Source organism: Mastigoproctus giganteus, chromosome 8 (assembly GCF_048544385.1).
Source record: "Mastigoproctus giganteus isolate SK-2022 chromosome 8, ASM4854438v1, whole genome shotgun sequence".
Lineage (NCBI taxonomy): Eukaryota > Metazoa > Arthropoda > Arachnida > Uropygi > Thelyphonidae > Mastigoproctus > Mastigoproctus giganteus.
The window spans coordinates 41,841,816-41,869,276 of NC_143582.1; the positions used below are offsets into that span (position 1 = coordinate 41,841,816).

The window sequence follows — 27,461 nt, forward strand, 5'->3', positions numbered from 1 at the left end:
CTAACAGTATGAAACCTCCTCATATGCAATAAAATTATCAAAAGGTTGCTTTAACATTTTTTTCTGGTGGCTTTCCGATTGTGGTTTATAACCCGGGATTAAAAACCAGAGGACTGAATAAATCTGGATTGGAATAGGCAGGAACATTTTTGGGCTTTTTTCTCACTATGACTTGAATTAATCAACCTCCAGTACAGTTTGCTTAACAAAAATATCCAGTTTTTTTTCTTTTCTTTTGTGAAATTGGAAGAAGCAGTTCTAAAAGTAGGGTAGTTCTCCTCCAAGTGATTAAAATCTGAAGCTTCATATTTGCATTCAAGAAGCAGCAAATGTGCTAACTCACTGGAAATATGAAATTACTTCAGTAGGAATATCAAAAGGTTCCCCAAGCAATAAATAATTTGAACTGTTCAAAAATGTTTATTTAACAAGTGATATTCTTGGCAATCTGCACTTTAATCACACACATACTTGATAGTACATTTTATCACAAATTTACTTTAAACAGTGTGCTATATTTAAATGCATAATACAGTATACAGTATGTTACAGGGGCATTATAGCCATTAAACCCCCACAACAACAACAACAACAACAACAGTATGTTAAATATGTAAATAAATATATTAAATACAATACATAAAGCCAAAAATATTCACTTTTATCCACTTTACTTTCAAAAAGTGATTCCTTATAAAGATGCAAAGAAGTTCATAAAACTGTGATAGGAGTTAATAAATCAAATGTCCAGCATAAAAAACTTTATTCAAAACATCAGAAATCTATAAATAGGATGTCTCTAAGATAGAAGTTCAATGAATATTGAACACTAAAATTTCTAGACAATTTTGTGTTGTAAATCCATATACTTTACAATTTTGTACAGCATACTAAAGAATATTAATTAGGAATCTGTTAGTTTAGTACAGTATTGCCAATTAAACTTATTAATCATTAATTTTCATTGTTAATCAATTAAATTGTACTTAACGGGAAAACATGCCTCAGATTAGAGCAGGAAAGCAATGATCAAAGTAGCGGGAGTGCTGTGGATTGGGGGAGAACCAAAGAGGTTGATTCTCCAATGCATCACAGTCTAAAAAAATGTGAAATGTTTGTGGACCTTTCTAGAATCTGGAACAGGAGATGATCTAGCCAAGGAGGATGCCTTTGTGTGCATTAGGTGCAGAAAACAAGTGTCAAGAAATTAAGTAGATGCCATTCAGGGAATTAAAATGGGGACGCCCGTCAAGCTCTCAGCTGCCCAACTGAATGCCAAATCTCACTCTTGTGCATCAGGCAACACAGCGACAATCTTCAAGGCAGAATGCACTGGTACCACAGGAGCTAGTTATTGTCAGTGACTCAATTGTCAGGGAAACTGGAAATATATTGTGCAAAGAAGATAGGTGAAATACAATTAGGGTGTGCCTGCCAGGGGCAAAAATTGATCAGCCATCATCTTTTAAGAGCAGAAAAGATGATATTGTTGCACACAATGGCATTAATAACATTAAGAGTAGGAGATCTACAGACTAACTTAACATATAGAGATCAATATCATCATATCATCAAAGTTTCTTGCGACGACCGACTAACTGGTTAAAATAAAAATGATATATACATAAGATAAAACAGAAATAAAATAAGATAAAAGCGTTAAAATACATAGTAGCTTTCAAAGTGAAGTGCCTCTTTATCAGCTAGTCTGTGAATGGTGTACTTCAGTATATATTGATGGTTACAATAGCACGTCAGCTGGGCATGATCATGTATCATGAGTCTGGTGTCGGTTTGTTTGTTTTGGTTTTATTGGCGCATTAGCTACTAAGGCTATAAGGTGCCAAGACCATGTCATTAATAAAAATTTAAACTTTCAGTGACCTAACTAGTTAGGTCACCATGTCAAAATAAATAATAACAAAAGCATAAAAGATAAATCAATAGAAAAGAACAATAAAATGTAAATTTTATATAGCAGTAAAAATGTTTATTGATTTTAAAAAGCTAAAAACAGCAGACACATGGTCATTGTCAGATAAAATCTGACTGAGTGTAAAAGGCTCAGCCAGATGACTAAAAACGGTAAAGTATAAATCACGTTCGTGTCTACAACATGGACATATGGTTAAAATGTGATGAATAGATAAAATGGTGTCGCATTGCTCACACATAGGACAGTCATCTGCCCTCAGCAGAAAAGAATGTGTAAGATGACTGTGTCCTATGCGGAGACGAGCTAGAACAACTACCTCCTCACGATTCCTGCGCAGACTAGACTGCCACGGTTCAATTACAGGCTTTATACGATATAATTTATTCGCAGTCTGTCTATTCCACGAGTCCTGCCATTGGGAGTGTATGTTTTGATGTATTATTTGCCTGTAGTCTGTATAGGGGACTAACAGGCAACGGTTATTATTGGGAATTGCTGATTTGGCTGCGGCATCAGCCAAATCATTTCCCCTAATCCCAATGTGGCTGGGAATCCAGCAGAAGCGGATATCATATTCACATTCATGGAGAACGTGAATCTTCTGCTGAATGCTAGACAGAACTGGATGAGGATTATATCTCACAGATATTAAAGCCTGTAACATGCTAAGAGAGTCGGAATATAAAATGAACCGTTGGTATTGGCATTTACTAATGTGATCCAAGGCTAACTCAATAGCGTGCAGCTCTGCAGTAAATATACTGCATTCAGAGGGAATCTGCTCCAATGTAGTGCTGTCTGTAAAGACAGCAGCAGATCCCACATATGATTCTGACTTCGAACCGTCTGTGTAAACTGGCACGAAGTCAGGATGTTCAGTTCGGTGTGCTGAATAAAGCTGCTGGTAGACAGACGATGGAGTGTCCGACTTTCCCCAATTTCTGAGGGACAAGTCACATGTTGGAACACGAGCATGCCAGGGTGGAAGGGGTTGCTTTGGTGTTTGGGCAACATTGTCTACCTTGATATTAAGTTCTTTGAGTAGCTCTTGGAGACGAATATCAAAAGGACGATTGGCAGTCTTACGGGTGTTGTATAAATTTTCCCATCGTGGCTCAAAAACGAATGGCCACGTAGGATGGTCTGGCAGGGATTTCAGTTTTAAAGCGTACTTTAAAGACATCTGCTTACGTCGAAGCGATAACGGTGGTTCATTTGCTTCAACGTATAAGCTCTGGACAAGAGATGTGCGATATGCTCCAGTAGCAATACGTAGGGCCTGATGATGGACGGGGTCCAGCCACCGCAGGACACTGTCTCTGGCTGAGGAATATACCTGGGACCCATAATTTAGTTTGGATCGCACAAGTGCACGGTAAAGCCGAAGAAGGGTACATCGGTCTGCTCCCCAAGATGTAGAGGAGAGTGAACGGAGAATATTAAGCCCACGTGTGCACTTTGTGCGGAGTTGACGAATATGATCCAAAAAGGTTAGTTTTTTATCGAATATGAGTCCCAAGAATTTTGTGTTCGCTGCTACTGGAATAGCATTTTGTCCGAGCCTTAATTCAGGTTCAGGATGAAGATTACGCTTGCGACAAAAGTGTACGCAAACGGTCTTCTCCGGCGAGAACCTGAATCCATTAGCAAGTGCCCAGGAATTCAGACTATCGATGGCTTTCTGCAGTTGTCTTTCAATAACCCTCATGTTGCATGACTGACAAAAAATGCTAAAGTCATCAACATAGAGGGCACTGTTTACAGTTGGAGGAAGTTGTTCTGTGATAGAATTTATTTTTATGGCAAAAAGTGTGACACTTAATACTGATCCTTGTGGTACTCCCTCCTCTTGGCTAAAGGAGCGAGAGAGTGAGGATCCCATACGAACTTGGAACGAACGATTGGGTAAAAATGTTTGAATAAAAAGGGGAAGATGCCCTCTAAGGCCTAGGCTATGTAAATCTTTTAAAATGCCAAATCTCCAAGTTGTGTCATACGCTTTTTCCATGTCAAAGAACACCGACACCAAGTGTTCGCGTTTTAGGAAAGCATCCCGGATGGATGCTTCCAATCTAATAAGATGGTCCAAAGTGGACCGGTTCCTTCGGAAGCCGCAATGGAAGTTGGAGAGAAGGTCATTTGCTTCTAGATACCAAATTAAACGAGAATTAACCATTCTCTCCAGGATTTTGCACAGACAGCTAGTCAGAGCAATAGGACGATAATTGGTGGTGACTTTTGGATCCTTTCCTGGCTTAGGGAAGGCAAGAACGATTGCCTTTCGCCAGGAGTCCGGAAACTGCCCTTCAGTAAAGATTCTGTTATACAGAAGGAGCAGACAATCCATAGATTTTGGTGAAAGATGTTTAATCATTTCATAATGGATGCCATCTGGTCCAACGGCACTTGCTTTGGAAAGAGCAAGGGCTCTTTCCAGTTCCTGAATAGTGAAATCCCCATTGTAGGGGATTTCACAATGTTCTTAGATTTAAAGCTAAGTGCCTGTTTTTCGATTTTATATTTCAGGACCAGGAACTCTGGGGAATACGAAGATGTTGCAGAGATGTTAGAGAATGTTTCCCCAAGAGAATTAGCTATTGCAGTTGGATCTGCAATAGCGCATCCATTATAATCTAGGATTGAAGAAGGGTGGGATGTATATTTTCCCTTCATTTTCCGGATTTTATCCCAGACTACCTTAGAGTTGGTAGACTGGGTAATAGATGATGTAAAATGGATCCACGATTCCTTTTGACTCTGACGACGGATATATCGTGCTTTGGCTCGTGCACGTTTAAAGGCTATAAGGTTGGTCGTGGTAGGATATCGGCGGAATATCCCCCACGCTTTGTTTTGGGCCTTTTTTGCTGCTGTGCATTGTGAATTCCACCAAGGTTTAGGAAATGGTGGAAACCGGGCAGATGTTTTTGGAACAGCATTCGCAGCTGCTTGGACAATATTTTCTGTGATGTACTTGACTGCATCATTGATAGGCTCTTGACTGACTGTGCTAAGATCAAAATTTGCCTGATGTTGGAAGGCAGTCCAGTCAGCCTGATCAATCTTCCACCGTGGTAACCTAAAAGGAAGACATGGTCTCCCACTGTGTAACAAGGTTATCACGGGGAAGTGGTCGCTTCCGTATGGATTCTCCTCCACTTCCCAAGTGAGTGAAGGGAGTAGAGAAGGGGAGCAGATAGAGAGATCAATGGCAGAAAAAGTACGGGTAGGCATGTGGAAGAAGGTGTTTGTTCCAGTATTTAGGAGGGAAAGGTCATTGTCATTGAGCATACACTCTATGACTCGTCCCCTTCCGTTGATGTTAGCACTACCCCACAGGGTGTTATGTCCGTTAAAATCCCCGAGAAGTAAGAAAGGGGGGGCAGCTGCGTAAGAAGATCATTAAGGTCTGCCTGGGTGATGTCAGTCCCAGGTGGCAAATAGATAGAGCAGACGGTTAATAAAAATCCCACCGTAAGGCGAATTGCAACAGCTTCTATGCTAGTTGTAATGAGCAAGGGCTGCACTGGGGTCTGGTTACCCACAAGGATAGCTACTCCCCCATGTACAGAGCCATCCGCAATTCTATCCTTATGAAAAATTGTGGTGTTATGCATCATGGGATCGTCATTTGCCTTTTGATATGTCTCCTGCAAGCAAAAGGAAACTGGCTCGTGCTTTTGCAGGAGGGCCTTGATGTCATCTATATTTCGCCGGAATCCACGACAATTCAATTGTAGGAATTTAGCCATTATTTTGGCTTGGTGGGTCCATCAGGCGGCTTCCGAGGTGCTGAGGGCTTACTTTTATCAGTCTTGGGTCTATCTTTTTTGGGGAAGAAAGGACGCTGTCCCGTGTCCATTTCTTCCTCCGCAAAGAGTTCCAAGACTGAATCTTCGGGTACCTCCTTCTGCCCGACATCTATCTTTTCTTGGGTACTAGGGGGGACTTCCCCTTTTTTATTCTTTTCTTTCATAGTTACCGTTGTTATTTGTGGAGCATTAGGAGGTACCGATATAGGAGTGGCAGCTGATTGGTTCTTCTGTGCAGGTTTTTGAGAACTTAGGAGATAACGCGCGATGGGAGTGATTTTTTTTTTTTTTTGATTTGGTAGTTGTTGGCGCATCGGCTTCTGTGGCCATATTGCACCTCCCAAGGTTTTTGCAGTACTTTGATCCAAGCCCGAGGCGGGAATCGAACCCGCGACCTTTGGGTTGCCGGGCAGGTACTTTACCCACTCGGCTAGCCCGGTCGGCATGGGAGTGAAAGACTCCTTTGGAGGAATGGTCATGTCCGTCTGAGTCCATCAGGGGTTTGACCAATTTCCTTGCCTCCTGGTACGATATATTTAGCTCTGCCTTCAGCCGTTGAATTTCTTTTTCTTCTTTCCACCTCTGGCATGCTCGTGAATAGGCCGGGTGTTCGCCTTCACAGTTAATACAGGTGGGTTTTACGGCTGAACATGCTGTTGTTTCATGGTCCTTTGCACCGCATCGAGCGCATGCAAGGACTCCACGGCAGGCCATTTGAGAATGTCCATACTTGTGGCATTTAAAACACCGTAAAGGGTTCGGAATGTATGGACGTACTGGACAGTTGATGTATCCAGCTTTAATCTCATCAGGAGGTTTGGGAGAGTTAAAAGTCAGGATAACGCTCCTAGTTTTAACAAGTTTTCCATCCCTTCGCGCAGTAATTCTTTTGACGGCAATAATTCCCTGTGGTTTTAATTCGGAGCAGATTTCCTCCTCGGTTACGCCGAGAAGGTCCCACTCCGAAATGACACCTCTCGATGAATTGAGTGTTCTGTGTGGTGTCACTGTTATAGGGATTCCTCCGATTGATGTTGTTCGGAGTAGATGTTCCGATTGCCTGTCATTTTTAGTTTCAATTAAAAGGTCTCCAGAATGAAGCCTCTTAACTGATTTGGGTGAACCTGCTAACCCGTCTAACCCTTTTTGAATAAAAAAGGGCGACATTTTACCAATTGGTGTTTCATTGGTGGAATGCATAATTAGGAACCTTGGGACAGGCCCTGATGGTAATTCGGTTCGCTGCCTCTTTTTAGCAATAATGCTATCTGTCTCCTTTTCATTGATTTCAGATAGGGACCGGGTTGGGGCCCCTGAAGAATTTAGTTTATCAGGATTCATAGAGATTTTTATATGGTTCAGTGCCCGGGCTCCCCACCCACCACGGAGCCCAAAGGGACGCCCATTACCCGGCATGCAATAAATGCGCTCGGGAGTGGAACGCCAGGGCTACCCAGACACTATACCTGCACCGCCGCCAGCCTGAATCCTGTCCCTCGGACCATGAGGGTAGGGGCATGGCATTGACACGGTTGACCCTCGCAGGCGAACCTACTAGCCGATTGATCCTAGCCGGGCCTTCCAGGACCACCCGTCTTGTCGAAGCAGGGGCCAAAGTGGTGTATTGAAGTTGGGCCCCTCAACCACCAGGATCCCCCTTTCCGAATTTCCACAGGTCGCAGCGCACGGCAAACACGCCGGATTCCATTGATGTAAGCCTGGAACCTGGGCTGTGGGCGTTGGATCCCAGTGATGCTAATCTGGAAAAACCAGCAGCATCACTGGGAGGTCCCCTCACCACGTACAGGTGCCCACGTCGAGGGGCTGGTGTCGGTAAATATCATCGTATCATCAAATCATCATCAGAATTACGTACGTGTGATGATTGTCAGGGCTCATCGCACTGCAATACAGTACATTCTATAATATCGTGTAAGTGTACTCCCCTCATCCGATTCATAGCACTATTACTGGTGGCTATGTGTAGTGCTTCAAGTCATGCTGGTGGTAATCACATGAATAGTCAATGATTTTAATATCCCATTGGGGATCAAGGTTGTGCTGCTCAACCCAATAATGTTCAGCGACTGCGGAGCATTCAAAATTAGCGGTTCACAGAGCCATCTCATGTTCAGAAACCCGATCTTTCAATCTTCTATCAGACTCACCTACATAAGACACCCCACAATCCGGACACATAATATGGTATACGGAACCACTCCATAAGAAAGGAGGAACAATCTATTATTTCTAAGGTGTTTTCACCTTAGAAATAATAGATTGTAATTTCCTCCCCGGAAGTTGCACACATCGTATATGATGGAGATGCAAAATAGTAGTAAGACATTTCGATACGCCCGGATAATAGGGGATGTAGGCGGTAGAGATAAATTGACTGATGCGAGGCGGGTCAGATTTCGTAACAAATTGTGAGCCTGAAGTTCACATCTATCTAGAACATGAGGTGGATAGCCGCAATTTGAAAGCTCCGCCCTAATTTTAGAAATCTCCAATTGCCTGTCACCAGTTGAACTAGAGTGCATCCAAGCATGGGAGAATAAAGTACAAGCAGTGCTACATAATGACCAGGGGCGTGCACAGAGCCATAATTGGTAAATTGGCCTGTGCACATTGGCTTCCAAAAAACGGAAGTTACTAAACACAAATCCACACGTTGAACTAACACATCCAAAAAAGGAAGGGTATTATCAACCTCTAGTTCAATCATAAACTGAATGACAGGTGACAGGGAATTGAGATATTACAGCAGCCCAGATTCTAATCCCCAGGGTACAACTGCAGAAATATCATCAACATAACAACACCAGAGAGTGATAGGAATAGGTAAGTTCAAAAAAATCTGACTCTCAAGTTCCTCCATGGCGATATTGGCCATGATAGGACTAACAGGGGCACCCATAGCTGTGCCCTGTATTTGGCGGAACAGAGAGTCATTGAACATTATCACGCCCCCTGTTAAACACAGATTGAGAGCAGTACAAATATCATCTGTAGAGAGCGAGGTTCTATTTCCCAAAGTGGTATCCCTGCTCAAAAGACGTCTCGTGCAGGCAGTAGTCTGTTGTATAGGAACAGAAGTGAACAGAGAAACCACATCAAAGGAGACCATAACCTTGCTCCCAGAAATAATAAAATCTTTAATAATACGCAGAAAATGCGTACTACTGGAAACAGTGTAAACAGTTTTCCCAACAATGGGTGCTAATAACTGGACAATATGTTTAGAAAGTTCATACGTAGGTGTATGATGACAACAAGAAACGGACCGTAAAGGAACACCAGGTTTATGGATCTTTGGAAGTCCATAAAACTGCAGGAGTCGACAATCTGTCACAATGAAGCTTCCAGTGGACATTCTTGGTAATCTTATTAGCTAAAAACCAAGAATACACAAGTTTATTAACTTTAGATTCCAACTTCTCCAACACTTTCACAGGGGAGTCTTGCACAGTTTCATAAACCTCCCGATCCTGTAATAGAGCAAGGGCTTTACGAATATACTCCGACTTGTCCAGGACAACAGTGTGCCGCCCCTTATCTGCAGGCAAAACTACAATAGTGCCATCTTTGCACAAAGAAGAAAGAGCTTTCCATTGAAATCGTCTGAGGTTATTAGTAATAGGCCGGATGTGCCGCAAAATCGAAGCTGCTTTAAAGCGAATTACGTTAGCAGTCTCTTCAGGTAGCTTGTCGAGAGATGCTTTCACACCCATAGCCAAATGTGTAATGGGAGGTTTACAAGGAAGGACCGCAAACTTGATGCTGAGGGTCACGAGTCTGCAGTCCTTCTTTGTAAACCTCCCATTACACATTTGGCTATGGGTGTGAAAGCCATCATTCAGTTTACGATTGAACTAGAGGTTGATAATATTCCTTTAACTCTCATCTTATTGTATTTTAATGCTGTTATCTTACTGTATTTTAATTGTTATCTTATTTTATTTCAGTTTTATCTTATGTATATATAATTTTTATTTTAATAAATTTATTTTAACCAGTTAGTCATTCGTCGCAAGAAACTTTGATGATATAATGCAACCTGACGCACAAGGCCTGTTTTCTAATGTACAGATCAATGTTGAAAAAAAGTTGTGAGTTATGGTTAAATTTGAAGGTGCCTGCAATTCTGCTCAGACATGATTGGAGGGCGTACATGACGAGAGCCTCATCAATCAATATTGCCCTGGAGAGATTGTGCAAATCTCGTGGGGTCAGAATTTTTTGCAGCATGGTCTGTGCTTCTTAAAAGGAGAGACTGCTATGACAGGGATGGGATACGACTAAATAGAAAGAGTACAAAAATATTTGCTGTTGCCATTGAGGCAGTGTCAGGTGGGTCAAAAAACTCCTAGCTTGGGGGGGGGGGATTGTTGTTGTTGTTATGGAGGCTTAATGGCACACAAGCATCTATGGCTATATGTGCCTATTCACTTATTATTTTAAGAGATGAGGAATTTCCATAAAATCAAAAGAAAATTTTAAATCAGAAATTATTAAAAAGTCCAGTTTGCTTGAGGAAGTCAAAAAATTCAGAAATATTTGCCTTATCACCAATGAGATTTTCAAGAGTTATTGGTTTACGATTATTTATCAGTGAGATCAAGGATGAAGCTCTGTGTTGTTTATAGTAGGGGCAGCCAATGAGAATATGTCTAACAGTCAAGTTGTTAGAGCAATGTGTACACTGTGGTGGATCACCTCCTGTGAGTAAATAAAGATGTGTCAGATGAGTATGACCTATTCTTGCCCTTGAAAGGACTACTTCTTCTCGTCTCGATGTACGGACACTGGAACGCCAAATTTTCGGATCTTGTTTAAACTGAAAGAGTTTATTATTAGTCTGAGAGTGCCAGAGTGCTGTCCATTGTGATAGGCAAGCAGCATGAACGGTTAGTACACAATCTGATGCTGGAACAGGGATATTGGTTAAATCAAAGGTAGTTGGATTTTTTGCAGCTTTATCAGCCAGTTCATTGCCTAAAATACCGGAATGGGCTGGTATCCAACAAAAAGCAACCAGTTGGTGACGTTTTTTGATTTGTAGCAACAAGCTTCTGATTTCATCTAGAATAGGGTGAACTTTATCTTCGCAATTACTTAGCGACATGATTGAGCTGAGGGAATCAGTATAAATAACAGATTTTAAAGAACAGTCAGAATAGAGATTTTCTAAAGCAAGTTTTATTGCATACAATTCAGCAGAAAATATACTAAAATCTGATGGAAGGGATACTGATACAACTGTATTTAGAAACACTGCAGCTGCTCCAACATTTGAATTAGATTTAGAGCCATCTGTATAAATTTGGTAGAAATCAATATATCTTTGAATGTGAACATCATGAATTTGTTTGAAGTTTATTGCTTGCAAAGTATTCTTTCTCCATTGGCAGAGGTAAGTGTCACATGTTGGAAGAGGAGGAGGAGCCCATGGTGGTTGAGTAAAGGTTGGTATCTGCTGTACTTTCCGGATGGAAATATTCCAAACCTGCGCCAGTTCAAGAAGGCGAAGACCAACTGGTTTAACTATGCTGGGTTTGTTTCTGTATAGGTTTTCTAATGGTGGGTTTAAAAGGTATGACTGAACGGGATGAGAGGCACAACTTTGTATCTTGACAGCATATTTCAATAACAGTGTTTTCCTGCGTAACGTTAGTGGGGGCTCGTGAGCTTCTATGTAGAGACTATGTGCTGGCGATGTTCTGAACACACCAATTGCAATTCTCAAAGCACTGTGTTGAATAGGATCGAGCCAGCGTAATGCACTCTTTCTGGCAGAATCATAGATTGGAGCACCATAATCGAGACGGGATCTGATTAATGCCTTGTACAACCGAAGCAGGGAGGTACGATCTGCACCCCACGTTCGGGCGGATAAAGCTCTGAGTATGTTTATCTTTTTCAGACAGGAAGTCCGTACATTTTTAATATGATCTAGGAAATTTAATTTGTGGTCAAGGATTAATCCTAGAAATCTGAAGTTAGTAGCGATTGGCATGGAGACATTGGAAATTCGAAGTTCAGGATCCGGATGAAGTTTTCATTGTCTGCAAAAATGGATTGCAGTTGTTTTCTGCTGAGAGAGTCGGTAGCCGTTGAGGCTGGCCCATTGTTGTATTTTATTTAGTGAAATTTGAAGCTGTCTTTCAATAGATCTCATGTTTTGGGAATGGCAGGAGATGGAAAGGTCATCTGCATATAGATAAGTCTCAATTGTGTTTGGAAGCTGTTTGGTGATGGAATCAATTCTAATAGCAAAAAGAGTGGCACTCAATACTGATCCCTGTGGAACACCTTCTTCCTGAATGAAAGTTGAAGAGAGGGCATGTTGGTATCGAACTTGAAATGATCTAGTATGTAGAAAGTTCTTAATAAATATAGGAAGGTTGCCACATAGTCCGAGAAAGTACAGATCACTAAGTATACCATGCCTCCAGGTGGTATCAAATGCCTTCTCTATGTCTATTGAAATCATTACTAGATGTTCATGTTTGACAAAAGCATTACGGATGGCAAATTCAGCCTTGACCATAAGGTCTAAGCATGACCTGTTTTGACAAAAGCCATATTGACTATGGCTCATTAGCTCTTCCGACTCAATGATCCAGATGAGTCTTCTGTGGATAATTTTCTCAAGGATTTTACTGAGGCAGCTTGAGAGAGATATGGGTCTATAGCTATATGGGTTGGATGGATCTTTTCCAGGTTTTAGGAATGCCAAAACTGTAGAGTGATGCCAAGAAACTGGAAAAACATTTTCTAAAAATATACGATTGTAAAAGACTAGGAGGAGACACAAAGCTTTGTCATTAAGATGTTGTAGCATGACATAATAAATCCCATCTGGTCCAGCAGCACCATTGCGGGCTGTTCTAATGACATGTAACAGTTCAGAATATTGCAGAGGTTTATTATATGGGAGAAGGTTTGAAGTTTCAAAATTAATACCATGCTTTTCTTTAGTGTTTTTAATTCTTTGGAATGAGCTAGTATAGGCTGATGTTGCTGAGATTTCTGCAAAAATATTGCCCAAAGCATTGGCTATATCTACAGGATTAGATATATCTTGCCCATTCCAAGAGAGGATTGGAGAAGGTATGGTAGGAAACTTACCAGACAGCTGTCTAATTCTTTTCCATATTATTTTGGGATCGGTATTTCTGTGAAAACTGGATGCAAAACGGGTCCAGGATTCTTTCTTTGCTTGCTTTTGTATAAAGCGTGCTTTTGCCCTTAATTTCTTATAATTAATAAGATTGACTGTGCTTGGGCACTGCCGAAACAAATTCCAGGCTTTATTTTTTGCTCTCTTTGCTGTGGTGCATTTGTCATTCCACCAGTAATTATAATGCTTTCGGCCCGGCGGATTTGATAGTGGTATCGTGTCTTTAGCCACATTTAGAAGATGCGACGTGATGTATTCTGTCACATTATCAATATGCTGGAGGCGGATTTTTTCCTCGTCAAGGTCGATTGATGACCGAAATTTTGCCCAGTCTGCTCGGACAAATTTCCACTTTCTGTAGGGTTGAAATGAAGGAGTCTTTGCTTTCAGAAAGTTGCATACTATTGGGAAGTGGTCACTGCCCATGGGATCGTTTATTACATACCACTCTATGGTTGGGACTAGTACTGGTGAACAAATTGAGAGATCTATTGCTGAGGTGTGTCCTGCTGGGAGCTGTACGTGTGTCGGTGCACCTGTATTGAGTACAGTGAGATTTAGTGCCTCCAAAAAACTTTCAATTAGTCTACCTCGTCTATCCAATTTAGTAGAGCCCCATAATGGGTGGTGCCCGTTAAAGTCCCCTAATATACAGAAAGGTGGAGGTATCTGTATAAAGAGGTCTTCAAGATCTTTTAAAGAGCAAGTACAGTTTGGTGGTAGATAGATTGAGACTAGTGTTATTGTACCACGGAGAGTTATACAAACAGCAACAGCTTCTATTTCAGTTTGGAGTGGGATATGTTTAGATGGGATCTTTGAATTTACTAGGATTGCCACACCACCATGGGCAGCGTTAGCAGTATTTCGATCTCTTCGATAAATCCAATAGTTCTTTATCGAAGGAGAAATTTGTGTGGTTAGATAAGTTTCCTGTAAACAAAAGGCAACCAGAGAATATTGGTTAATTAGGTATTGAATATCGTCTGTGTTGGAACGAAAGCCTCTGCAATTCCATTGTAAGATGTTGTGGTTCATTTTGGTTTAGTTGAGGAGGAATCATCTGACTGTTTTTTGTTTGAAGAGGATTTTTTTCGGTCTTTTTTCGGGAAAGTAGGGCGTCCGGTATCCATCGTGTCATTTGCGTGAAGTTCTAGTATGGGTTCTTCATGATCTGGGTTTACATCTACTTCCATACTACTGGCTGATGATTCAGGTTTATTCTTATCTTTAGCAGTTTTTAGTTTTTCTTTGTTATGCGGAACTGTCCGAGTCTCAATTGGGAATTTTTCTGTGTCATTTGAGACAGTCTCAATATCATTTGGGATACTAATTGGGGTGTTGGTGGCATTGCTGGTTTTCGTTTTAGAATTTTCTTTTCCTGTGGTTGATATGGTTGCTTTAACCCAATTAGCTAGTGAGACGTTGGGCGGTATCGACACATCTGTTTGAATTGCAGTTGTATGAAAACTTCGGGTTCGAGAGGCATAAGATGGACTTGGCATGGTCAGCATTATTTGTCTGCGTGCCTCAGGATATGTGACTTTATGTTCTACTTTATATTTTTGGATATTCCTACCTGTTTTCCACATTTCACATGTTTTAGAAAATGCGGGGTGATTGCCTTTGCAGTTGGGGCAGATGGGAATTGCGGCTGGACAATCTGCCTGCGTATGATCCTTTGCTCCACAAATAGGACAGATGGCGTCACCTCTGCATGCCTGCTGTGAATGGCCATATTTCTGGCATTTAAAACAGCGAAGAGGATTTGGGATGTATGGACGAATTCGGCAGTTTAAATATCCAGCTTTTACTGAGGATGGCAAATCAGGAGTACTAAAAATTAAAATGATGGAACGAGTTGGAATGAGATTTCCATCTTTTTTTGTCATTATTCTTTTAGCGCTGATTACCTTTTGGTTGCTAAGTTCTTGTACTAATTCATCCTCAGACACAGTAATTAAGTCCCATTCTGTGATGACACCTTTTGATGAATTTAAGGTATTGTGGGGAGTAACAGATACTGGCAACCCACCAAATGTCGTTGTCTTTAATAGCCACTCCGAATGTTTTGTGGTGGCTGTTTCAATCAAGAGATCATGGATATATGGATATAAATCATGGATATATTACACAGAATTTACTATCAATGGTGTGTGTGTGTGTGTGTGTGTGTGCATGCGTGTGTGCATGTGTGTGTGTGTGTGTGTGTGTGTGTGTGTGTGTGTGTGTGTGTGTGTGTGTGTGTGTGTGTGAATATATATAAAAAAAAGTGTTTTAGTATATCCAAAACTACATTTGTGACTGCTCAGAAATTAGTAAAATTATTTTTATACCAAATGATTATTCCTCTTTGATAAACATTATAAAAATAAACTACAAAATCCAAAAGAAATATCTCAATCCAATTTAAATAGTGAATTTATAAATGTAAACCTACTTTAAGATCTCTGTGTACCACATTACTCTGATGGCAGTGATGAACACTTTCCAGAATCTGCTGAATACAATGACTAAACAAAAGTAAAGATTCATAAGTTACATGAAACATATCTAAATACAAAAATTCATTACAAATAATTGAACTCTTTACTAGATAATTATGATATCAACAGGAGTGCACTGTTATATCAAGAAACATATTTGTTAGTTTGGCATGAGAATTTCAGGAATATAAGAGGTTTTGATGCTTGACCATACAGTATGAAGTTTGGCTTTATGAGAATAAAAGTTTTTTTTTCCCATAGGTGGTACTGCAGAAAATATCAATATTAACTAAAAAAAAGAAATTTTAATTTCATTAAAACTCAAAACTGTTCCATGTGCTGCTTATGGCTGTCTAGCAACATATTCAGGAGAGAGGAGTAATTTGGTATGCATGCTGTCTGCAGAATCTCAGCTGAGATTAACAATTCTTCACATCATATCAAATTCCTTAACCCCATAAGTGGGCCATTCTCTCTGTATGTTCCAGATTTCAAATAATCCTATTCAGAAGGTATTTTGCTGAGACTTATGGAGCCAAAACTAGCTGCTTCTGAAGGGTTAGGAAATTTTGAAGAAAGAATAAAGTGATGCTCCAATAATATCGTACAATTACTTATACCTTGTCCATGCATCTTCACCTTGTTCTTCAGGAAAAATTTAAGTGGGCCAATGATAAATACTGCAAAAAAAAAAAAAAAAAACACAACACTGACCCATGACAAAAAGGGATTGTTACAATTTCATGGATTTTCATATCACCACATACATAAATTGCAAGTTGTGTAAAAACCTGAAATTTAAAATGTGTAAATGGACTTCACATGTGCAGAGAACATTCAATAACAGTAATAGTAATATATGAGTTCTGCTCACTGAAAATTATTACAGGTATCACACCCCCCCCCATCTGGTATACCAAAAACCAAGCATTTTTAAGATTTTATTTTATTGCAAAACTGAATTATGCCATCTGGTTTCATCATGACAAAATTATGAAACTGGACATGACATAAATTCTGCAAGGACATCTCTTTATTAACCTACATTATTATTTTTTTTAATAATGTAAAATTGTTTTCATTCCTTTAATCACTTCAAGTGCTCAGCATAAAATTCCTTTAGATCTTCTCCTCTTCCTTCTTCCATAGCCTAATCCCATCTATTGCAGGTCAGCTTTTTGAGTCCTTCACCATCCCTTTCCATCTTGGGTCAAGTCCTTTCTAATTCTGCACTCCTCTATTCAAGTCCCTTTCCACATCCATGACCTCTTAGGTGATCCCCACCATTGTTCCAGGATCCTATTTACTGGTTCATCCTGACCTCTTATATTTACACATCTGAACCCTATCAGTCTCTCCTCTTTTATTTTACTATAAACAGGTGCAACCCCTAAGTTGCACCAGTTGAGGGTAAAATAAGTTGCAACAGATATGCACAAGTGTAAGAATATTCATAGTAGGGCACTAATATGTTAGTGTATTTACTGAATATGTTACATATTCAGCAAATACAAATTCATCAAATGTCTCGCCTCTTTTCAGAAAGGGGAGAGGGGGTGGATCAAAGGATGAAGTGGGTAATTACACACTTCTAAGTTTGACTTCTGTTCCAGGGAAAATAATGGAGTCAGTACAGTAGAGCATCGAAAATCTGTATGTCAATAATCCGAACAAGTCAGCATTTATTTATTTTTTTTTTATGCTGGTGCCATAAAATAATTACAGTAAGCGCCAGTTACTGTAATCACATTTGCAACTGAAATTTGATTCCATTAAATAGCAATTCTAATAAGCAAAAATCGGAGGAATATTATACACAGGCTATAAAAATGAAGATATAAAGCACAAATTTACACTTTTATTGCCTTATCAATTAACAAAATTATATGATACATGAAAATTGACAAATAAACTGAATGCTGAATTGACAAAAAATCAACAAACAATGCTATCCAATTCAACTACTCTTGCTGTAAAGAGTGAGAGATCTGGCAGCAAAGAAATGAAGTTCGAAAACGGTACAGCAAAAAAGTAGTAATTATTTTTGTTAAAGGCCTATATGTAGGCCTATGTGTTACTGTGGCTGAAAGGTCCATTTGTTTTGTTACCTATGAATAAAAATACATAGTACAACTTAGTGTTTTTATTTTTAAACTTACTAAACCTTTTTTTTTTTTTTAGTCTCCAGAACAGTATTTTTGATAAATTCGAAAATCCAAACAAATCGGAAGTCAAAAAGTACCCCCGGTCCCAATTAGTTCGGATTACCAATGCTCTTCTGTAGTTAAAGGAGCAACAGAGGATCACTGTGACAGAAATGCAGTTTGGATGGATTTGTTAGAGAGAGAGCTTACTGAATAATATGATTAGCTACTATGTTGCAGTAAGGAAAATAATGGAGTCAATAGTTAAAGAAGTAACACAGGATCATTGTCACAGAAATGCAGTTTGGATGGATTTGTTACAGGAAGAGCTTACTGAATAATATGATTAGTTACTATGATGCAGTAACAGAAGAAATAGATGAAAAAATTATTGTGACATTATATATTTCAGTAAAACTTTTGATATTGTTCCACATCAGTCTGATTGGATACTATGAAGCAGTAACAGTGGAACTGGATGCAAAAAGTAATTTTGAAATCACACACTTAGATTTCAGAAAAGTCAGATCTCCTCGTATATCACAAGCAAGATGATCTGACCGAGATGTTTATGACTTTGAATAGATTGAGTAAGCTATATGATCGATGGCATTTTTATAGGGATATAAATTTAAACTAAGCAAAGATGGTTGCAGGATAAAGGTGTGTAAATTTGTTTTCAGCCAGTAGACAGTTAATTGCTGAAATAAACTTCCATCTAGTGTTGTGGAAGTGGACAGTTTGAATAAATCCAAATGGAAATATTGGCTTTTTTTTTTTTTTTTTTTTTTTTTTTTTTGGCTGAGGCTGCATGAGCTTGCTTACTTGTATCATTCACCAATACTAAAAGTTTTAGAAATGTCAAGAGCAGCTGGCTGAGTTTTACTAAATTTTTAAATCAAATTTGACCAAAAATTAGTAACACAAGCCAATAGATCACCAGTAGATTGAAACTGATGGAATTAATATTGCCAATTACTGATTAGATGCAAGGTTTCAATCTAGTATATGAGTTGTCAGTTGATAGGTTTCTCCATTACTTTGGAAAGAATAGAGATAGGTGCAATGGGATGATAACCGGAAGGGTGAGATTGACACCTTTTTGAAGAACTTGTTGGATATAAGTAAATACAATCAACAGGAAAACACCAGCAGATTAAGAAATTGTAAAAAGGCAATGGAGAACAAGACCAAGTTCAGGAGCACAGGTTTTGGGAACAAGTGAAGAAATGCAATCAGAATCTGGAGCTTTCTTGCTATCAAGTAGTGTGTAATGGGTATGAAGGAAGCAGACCAGTTACCAAGATGAACAATACAAGAGTTAGAAGAAAAATAGGATACTAGTTAGCTAGCATTATATTTAGACACAATGGATGGATTTGTTACAGGAGCGTTATTGTAACATTTGTTACAATATGAGCAAACATTCAGATCAGAAGACTTGAAATAGTAATCCAAACAAGCTAAAGAAGAATATAAATCACACAAACCAGCCCATTTTGTATTCTTGTAATGGCAAATATTATCAGGCTAAGAATGGCCATGAGAAAGCACCATTGGAGAAGCAACAAAAGCAGCAGCCATTATCAATCCACTGCAGGATGGAACCCTCGTCAACAATTCATGTTGAGGGAAATGGACCATACTCTGCCAAGCTAGTCCAGTGTATGTTGGCAGCTCAACTGTATTTAGCAGTTATATCTGTCATGGGCTTGAACCCCGGTCTACTCAAAGAGCATATGCTACAGCACTCCCGCTCTTGACCACTCAGCTATGGAGGCCATTTATTGGAGAAGAGACCATCATAAAATTGTGATCTGAATTTCCTTAAGGGGAGCAATAGTAATAGTAACAGTAATAGAGGCATGTGATGCAAGAAAGCAAATGTATGAGCTTATGTAGCATCAGACAAAAAAAAAAAAAAATTCACACAACCATACCCTCTAAATGTTTGTCCAGTTCCTCCTTGAATTTATTTAAGCTATCAACATCCACAACGACAGATGGAAGTTTGTTCCAGCAATTAATCACCCACTAGCTAAAGGCAAATTTCCGCACATCTATTCTACAACTGTCTTTTCTCAATTTGAATTTATGCCCACTTAGGTTCGTAACCTGAGCAAGTGGAAGAATCCCATCACAATTTAGCGTGCTCAACCCATTGTTCCTTTCTCTGTATATGCTCAAGCAAATCTACATCCTTCCTAAAATGAGGCCTCCAGACCTGTACGCAGTACTCAAGGCGTGGCCTGACCATTGCCTTGTACAAAGGAATAATCACCTCCTTTTCCCTGCTAGCAAAATTCCTGTACATCATTGACAAAACCCCATGACCTGCTCTTGCAGCTTGTCTCCATTGCTCAGAAAACATATCTGACTGCACAATTACTCCCAGGTCTTTTTCATTTTCTACCTCCCTAAGTGTAGTTACACACAGTTGGTATGCTCCTCTGGGGTTACTTCCACCCATATGCAGTACTTTGCATTTGTCATTGTTAAACTTCAGTTGTCACTTCTCAGTGGCAACTGAAGGGGTAACAATGGCAAATGCAAATTTTTTAGATCCTGTTGCAGTAGCACACCCCATTACTGTCATTAACAACCCTGCCTATCTTTGTATCATCTGCAAACTTCGACACTAAGACTGATATACCTTCACCAATACCATTGATAAATATACAAAACAACAGCGAGCCCAACACTGAACCCTGTGGAACTCCACTAATAACATTAGTCCACGAAGTGCAGTGCCCATTGATTACCACCTTATGTCTTCTCCCACTCAACCACCCTTTTATCCATTGTAGCAACTTACCCTTAATACCATTCTGATCCAATATGTACAGTAGTCTACCATGCGCAACAGTGTCAAATGCTTTCCTGAAATCCAAGTATATGATATCAAAATTATTTTTTGCATCCAGTTTCTTTGTATCCACATCATAGAGCAGTCTTGTCTAGATAATCCTGCAATGCATCTTTAACCAGTGACTCCATTATTTTACCTGGAACAGAAGTTAAACTAACTGGTCTGTAATTACTTGTGCCACCCTTCAATCCCCCTTTGTGAATTGGGGATACATTTGCACATTTCCAGTCAATGGGGATCTACCCTGAGTCCACAGATGCTCTCATTATTACATCTAAGGGTTTGCTTTGTTCCTTTGCCACCTCCTTTAATATTAACCCTGGGGGCTCGCATCAGGTGAATGTGGGTTTGGCACACCCAAGGTCCTGAGCTAGATATCATCATTCTTCTCTTTCTTGGTGATTCCCTTCTGCTTTTCTCTCTCTCTCTCTCTCTCTCTCAGGGAATTTTGTTTTTTGGCTGGTGCAGCATAAGCCTCAGGCTTCCTTGCACCATATAGCTAATAATAACAACTGTATAGATCCCATCCTTTTCTTATGTTTTAACTGCCTTTCTTATGTTTTAACTTCAACAATTTCTTCTCCAATTTGCTCTCAGTTATTACAAAATCATTAAGCATCCTGCTACAATTTGATAACCTTCTGGTATTTTCCTTCCTTAATAACTACTCATATGTGAATGTAGATGCAAAATACTCATTCAGTTTGTTTGCTATCTGAGCAGAATCATCAACAGTCGAACCATCGATATCAAGTGGACCAATCTGATTCATCCGCTTTCTTTAAGAGTTTATATAAGTAAAGAAATCCTTGCTGTTTTTCTTAGCATCCTTTGCCAAAGATTTCTTGCAATCTGCCTTTGCTTGCCTAATCGCCTTTGTGACTTGATTAGACTAGCTTTTATCTGCCATAGGCTTCTGTGTTATCTGATAATTTATATGTATCTTGTGCAATTTTATTCACTGCCACACGCTCATTAGTTCATTTGACAACCATTTAGGCCTAAACCTTGAACTATGTTTCTTAATTGGTATGAACCATCTACCAGAATTAATTCCTTGAATGCTTCCCACTTACAATTTGCTGTTGGTAACATCATCAGTTGGTCCCACTGCACAAAATTTAAAAATTGTGTGAGACCACTGTAGTCACCTTTACGGAAGCAAAAATTCTTTCCTTTACTCCCGATGGTAATTATATCCTTAAGTAAATCCCACATCAGTACACTGCAATCGCTGCCACCTAGTGGTTCCTTTATCTGTAAATTCTTAATACACAAATTATCACTGCTGATAACCAGATCAAGAGTATTACCCTCTCTGGTTGCCTCTCGAACGTGCCGCTGCAGAAAACAATTATCCAATAAATTCACAAAAGTCTTGCTAGTGTGCGAGTGACCAACTCAGAAATTCCAGTACATTCAATATCTGGGAAGGTAAAATCCCCTATTATAAGACGTTCTGATTTACTGGCCCGCTCTTTCCCTGTACAGTTCTTCATTGTACTCAACAGAGTCATTAGGTGTATAACACAGTCCTATTCTCATTTATTGATATCCCACTGTTTATGTCACACCAAAGTGACTCAACATTGTGCTGTCCATCCATGTCAACTGGATTCACTGTCTTAGATTTTTTGTGTTTCTTAACCAACACCACAACCCCTCCTCCCTTCCTATCTTGTCTAGTAATTCATTAGTAATTGCAAAAGTTCTCAGCATCTCAATCAACTGGGTCCATGTGACTAGAAAATGGAAGCCAACTGGAGGTGGGAACATTAAAATCACCAAGGAAAATTTCACACTGTTAGGAAAGTTAGACTGGAGAAAGTTGAGTTTCAAAGAAAGGGAGTCAAAAGGTTCCATGTGATTAGTGAAGTTGGAAAAATGGAAGAAACAGATGAATTTAACAGAAAAGAGTAGAGATATCTTAAGCCAGTTGAGATCAAAAAGAAGAAATTCTAAATTAGGAAGTCTGTGACATGGAGGATCGGCATGAACTTTTCACTTCAAAGGCATGATCATGCCTTTGAAGTGAAAAGAACCTTAAAGTAAATAATTAGGACAACTGAGACAGACAGGTAGTGATTGAGAGAACCAACAAATGGGGTTCTGTCAAAAAGCAGGTGGAAGTAGACAAAACTGAGATTGGAACTGAGCCAACATATGTTTGTGAAATGAATGAGTTGAATGCTTCCCACTTATAGTGGGAATGAATTAAGATGTTGTTGTTGTTGTTGTTATTTGGTTTTTAGGAGCATTAGCAACTAAGGCCATATTGCTCTGGGATATGCGGTGGTCATTCCCTGACCTTTCCGCATCCTCCGTATTTGGTGGTGACGGGCTCGAACCACGGTCTAATCAAGAAGCGTGTGCTACGCACTGTTGCTCCTTCCCACCTGGCTACGGAGGCGCCTGAATTAAGATGTATGAAGTAATGAAATTTTTGGATGTGGAGTACACACAATGAGAATACACCCACCTCAGTGACATAATAGGGCCTCAACAATTCTCTCACCCCCCCCCCCCTGCATGCACACTACTCAGACAAACAGAATTCACTAACTGGCAGAATAGAGGCAGTGAAATTATACTCTGGCAGATCCAGATGCCCTCTAGAGAGTTACCAATAGTTTGGTCTGGTGGACTATCTAGTGGTTGGCCTGCAAATAGTATTTTAAAGCTCTCTCTCTCTCTCTCTCTCTCTCTCCTCAAAATATAAGGAACGTTGAATTTCACACAACTCCACAGGTGGGCACAGATTTGAATGCATTATAGAACAATAGATCTGGCGTAAGTCTGGAAACAGTAACCTAATTAAAACTAAAGAGAAATTTTATAGTCACTTTCAAAATTCCTTACAAATAATACAAACTTCTTAAACTGAATGAACAAAACAATTCTCTTACCTGGCATCAGCCTCACTATAATACTCTCTTGCAACTATATCTTCAAATAGTTCTCCACCTGTGACCCTATTTAACAAAATAATAATTAATTCTTATTATGCACACACTAATGTATATAGTGTAAATAATAATTAAATATTAAATTGGAGAGAGAGAGAGAGAGAGAGAGAGAGAGAGAGAGAGAGAGAGAGAGAGAGAGAGAGAGAGAGATTCGTATGCATAATGTATGCAAAGTTTCTCCTTCATAGCTCTTCTATATATTGCTGAAGTATGCTACTAGTTTGTCTTGCCACATTATAGCCATTACTACATCATTAAGAAGCGGTAATGTGATAGAGGCAATAATGCATTAAGTAATGTCTACATATCTGATAACTTATAATGAAAATATATTAAGTAATGTATGCAGTGAATTACATTTCGGGTGCATTTATATTTTTTCTTAAAATTAAGTGAATTTTTTTTTTCTTTTTCCTGTGCTTAATAGAAGTGAAAAGAAAATATAGTTATCTCCTTAACATAATTACTAAGATTATAACTTCATAGAAAACTTAATAAAACTCTATTTTATACATTCTCTAAACTTAGCCATTTAATTTAATTTCAACTCTATAATATTTATTAATTCTCTTCTATGCTCTTTTTTTTTCTTCTTCATATCTCTCTCTCTCTCTCTCTCTATATATATATATATATATACACACACACACTTGGAATATATATATATACATACATGTATAAATAGATTCTATATATAATGAATATAACATATACTGTATATACTTTATTTCTTATTTTACTTTTTAGCTAGTACTACAACAAATTAATTTTATTTATTATGTTTTTGATTTTTAAGTTGGTGCTATTGATATGTGGTGTTAATGCTCATGAATTTCATTTTTCCATACAAATTGTATATAAAAAAAGAAATAATAATTGCAGTATTTCTATTTGTCCAATTTTAATAAAATTTGAGACTAGACAAATCTTTCTATATGAACCAAATATAAAATATTCATAAGGATGAATGAACATCATGGAGAAAAAATCCAAGGATGCTCCATAATTATCAGAGTATCCTTGGATTTTGTGATAGGGCAAATGTATCTAAAATTCAAATGGGAGTTCAAAGATTGACATGAGAAATTATACACCTCTTAGCTTAACTTCTGTTCCAGGGATAATTATGGAGTCACTGGTTAAAGAAATAATGCAGGACCAACTATGCAGGAATGTAGCTATACTGCAGTCAGAGCATGGGTTTGCTAAGAGGTGATCTTGTCTGACCAGTCTGATTGCATTTTATTATGCAGAAACAAAGAAACTGGAAGCAAAAATTGTTTTGACATTGTATATTATTAGATTTCAGAAAAGCTGTTGATAAGTGTACAATTAAGGGAACATTACTGCTATGGATAAAAGAATAGTTGAGTGGGAGAAGACAAAGCTGTTAATCGATGGACTAATGTTATTAGTAGAGTTCCCCATGGTTCAGTGCAGGGACCAAATGTGCTAAGAAGTGACAATTGAAGATTAACATTAACAAATGTATAAGGCCTTGAATGTTTTGAACAAGCTCAATGCTGATGGGATTCTTCCTCTTGCTCAGATTCTGCACCTGAGGGGACATAAATTCAAATTGAGGAAAAACATTTGTAGAACAGATGTGCAGAAATTTGCATTTAGCCAGCGGGGTGGTTGATTGCTGGAACAAACTTCCATACTTAAATCTGCCTTGTGGAAGTTGATAGTTTAAATAAATTCAAGTTTAAATAAATTCAATTCATAAAAATAAATTAAATAAATTCATGAACTAAACAAACTTTTGAAGTGAATGGATGGATGAAATGGGAAGGGGGTGGGGTTTTTTTTTTTTTTTTGCTGATGCTGTATTAGCTTGCTTTTTTGCATCATATGCCTCTGCTAATGCTAAAAATGTAAGGTAACTAACTACACATGAGTAGCAGTCATCACAGATTAACATAGATTTAGAATGAAAAAGACATGGGAGTAATTATGCAGTCTGATATGAAGTATGCAGAGCATACAGACAGAGAGCTACGACAGATATTGGAGTTTTGTCAATGATATACAGGCCTTTTATCAGCAGGAAAGGAGGTTGTTGTTGTTGTTTGGTTTTTAGGAGCATTAGCAACTAAGGCCATATTGCTCCAGGATATGAGGTGGTCATTCCTTAACCTTTCCGCATCCTCCTTATTTGGTGGTGACGGGCTCGAACACAGGTCTAATCAAGAAGCGTGTGCTACGCACTGCTGCTCCTTCCCACCTGGCTACGGAGGCGCCAGGAAAGGAGGTGATTATCGTATTGTATAAGGTTACATATGGAGTACTGCATACAGGTCTGAAAGCCTGTGGATGTGGATCTATTGTAGTAGTAGTAGTGGCATGTGATGCAAGAAAGCAAGTGTATGAGCTTATGCAGCATCAGCCAAAAAAAAAAAAAAAAAAAAAAACACACACCATTCCTTCCAAATGCCTGTCCAGTTCCTCCTTAAATTTATTTAACCTATCAACTTCCACAACGACAGATGGAAGCTTGTTCCAGCAATTAACCACTCACTGGCTAAAGGCAAATTTCCACACATCTATTCTACATCTGTCTTTTCTTAATTTAAATTTATGCCCCCTTAGGTTCGTAATCTGAACAAGTGGAAGAATCCCATCAGAACTCAGTGTGCTCAACCCATTCAAGGCCTTATACACCTCAATCAGATGACCGCACAGGTGCCTAGTCTCCAGCCACTGCAATTTGCAGAACTTAAGCCTCTCTTGGTAAGAGAATCCCTTCATTCCCCTCAACAATCTTGTTGCCCTTCTCTGTACATGCTCAATAAAATCTACATCCTTCTTAAAATGAGACCTACAGACCTGCACGCAGAACTAAAGGCATGGCCTGACCATTGCCTTATACAGAAGGACAATCACCTCCTTTTCTCTGCTAGCAAAATTCCTATATATCATTGACAAAACCCCATGACCTGCCCTGGCAGCCTATCTGCATTGCTCAGAAAACTTCATATCTGACTGCACAATTACTCCAAGGTCTTTTTCATTTTCTACCACCTTAAGTGTAGTAACACACAGTTGGTACGTTTCTCTGGGGTTACTTCTACCCATATGCAGTACTTTGCATTTGTCAAGATTAAACTTCAGTTGGCACTTCTCAACGCATCTGCCCAAATTATCTCGATCCTGTTTCAGTAGAACACTGCCAGTACTGTCATTAACAACCCTGCCAACCTTTGTATCATCTGCAAACTTCAACACTAAGCCTGATATACCTTCATCAATATCATTGATAAATATACAAAACAACAGAGGACCCAACACCGAACTCTGTGGGACACCACTAATAACATTAGTCCACGAGGAGCAGCACCCAATAATTACCAGCCTCTGTCTTCTCCCACTCAACCATCCTTTTATCCATTGTAGCAACGTACCCTCAATACCATTCTGCTTCAATTTGTACAATAGTCTTCCATGCACAACAGTGTCAAAAGCTTTCCTGAAATCCAAATATATGATATCAAAATTATTTTTTGCATCCAGTTCCTTTGTAACCACATCATAATATCCTATCAAATTTTTCAGACAAGACTTTCCCTTAACAAACCCATGCTGTGTCTGAATTACTGCTGCAGTCTTGTCTAGATGATCCTACAACGCATCTTTAACCAGTGACTCCATTATTTTACCTGGAACAGAAGTTAAACTAACTGGTCTGTAATTACTCGTGTCACCCTTCGTTCCCCCTTTGTGAATTGCGCATACATTTGCATATCTCCAGTCCGTGGGGACCTCCCCTGAGTCCCAGGATGCTCTCATAATTATGGTTAAGGGTTTGCTTAGTTGCTTTGCCGCCTCCTTTAATATAACTGGATAGATCCAATCCACCCCAGGTGCTGTTGTTGTTATTTGGTTTTTAGGAGCATTAGCAACTAAGGCCATATTGCTCCGGGGATATGCGGTGGTCATTCCCTGACCTTTCCGCATCCTCCGTATTTGGTGGTCAAGGGCTCAAACCCCGGTCTAATCAAGAAGCTTGTGCTACACACTGCTGCTCCTGCCCATCTGGCTATGGAGGTGCCATCCCCAGGT

The 27,461-nt window shown here is 39.2% G+C and overlaps 1 protein-coding gene across 4 annotated transcripts in view; it reads right to left on the reverse strand.

Moving 5' to 3' along the window:
• The window catches only part of LOC150081484 (calcium/calmodulin-dependent protein kinase type II delta chain-like), a 645,695-nt gene that overhangs the window by 402,408 nt on the left and 215,826 nt on the right, over positions 1-27,461 (reverse strand). For all 4 annotated transcript variants that reach the window (XM_090379918.1, XM_090379916.1, XM_090379917.1 and 1 more), the window contains exons 5-6: positions 23,340-23,405; positions 15,375-15,447 (exon numbers count right to left, since the gene is read on the reverse strand). In XM_090379918.1, the coding sequence (XP_090236044.1) occupies positions 15,375-15,447; positions 23,340-23,405 (139 nt within the window). The remainder of the gene's footprint in view (positions 1-15,374; positions 15,448-23,339; positions 23,406-27,461) is intronic.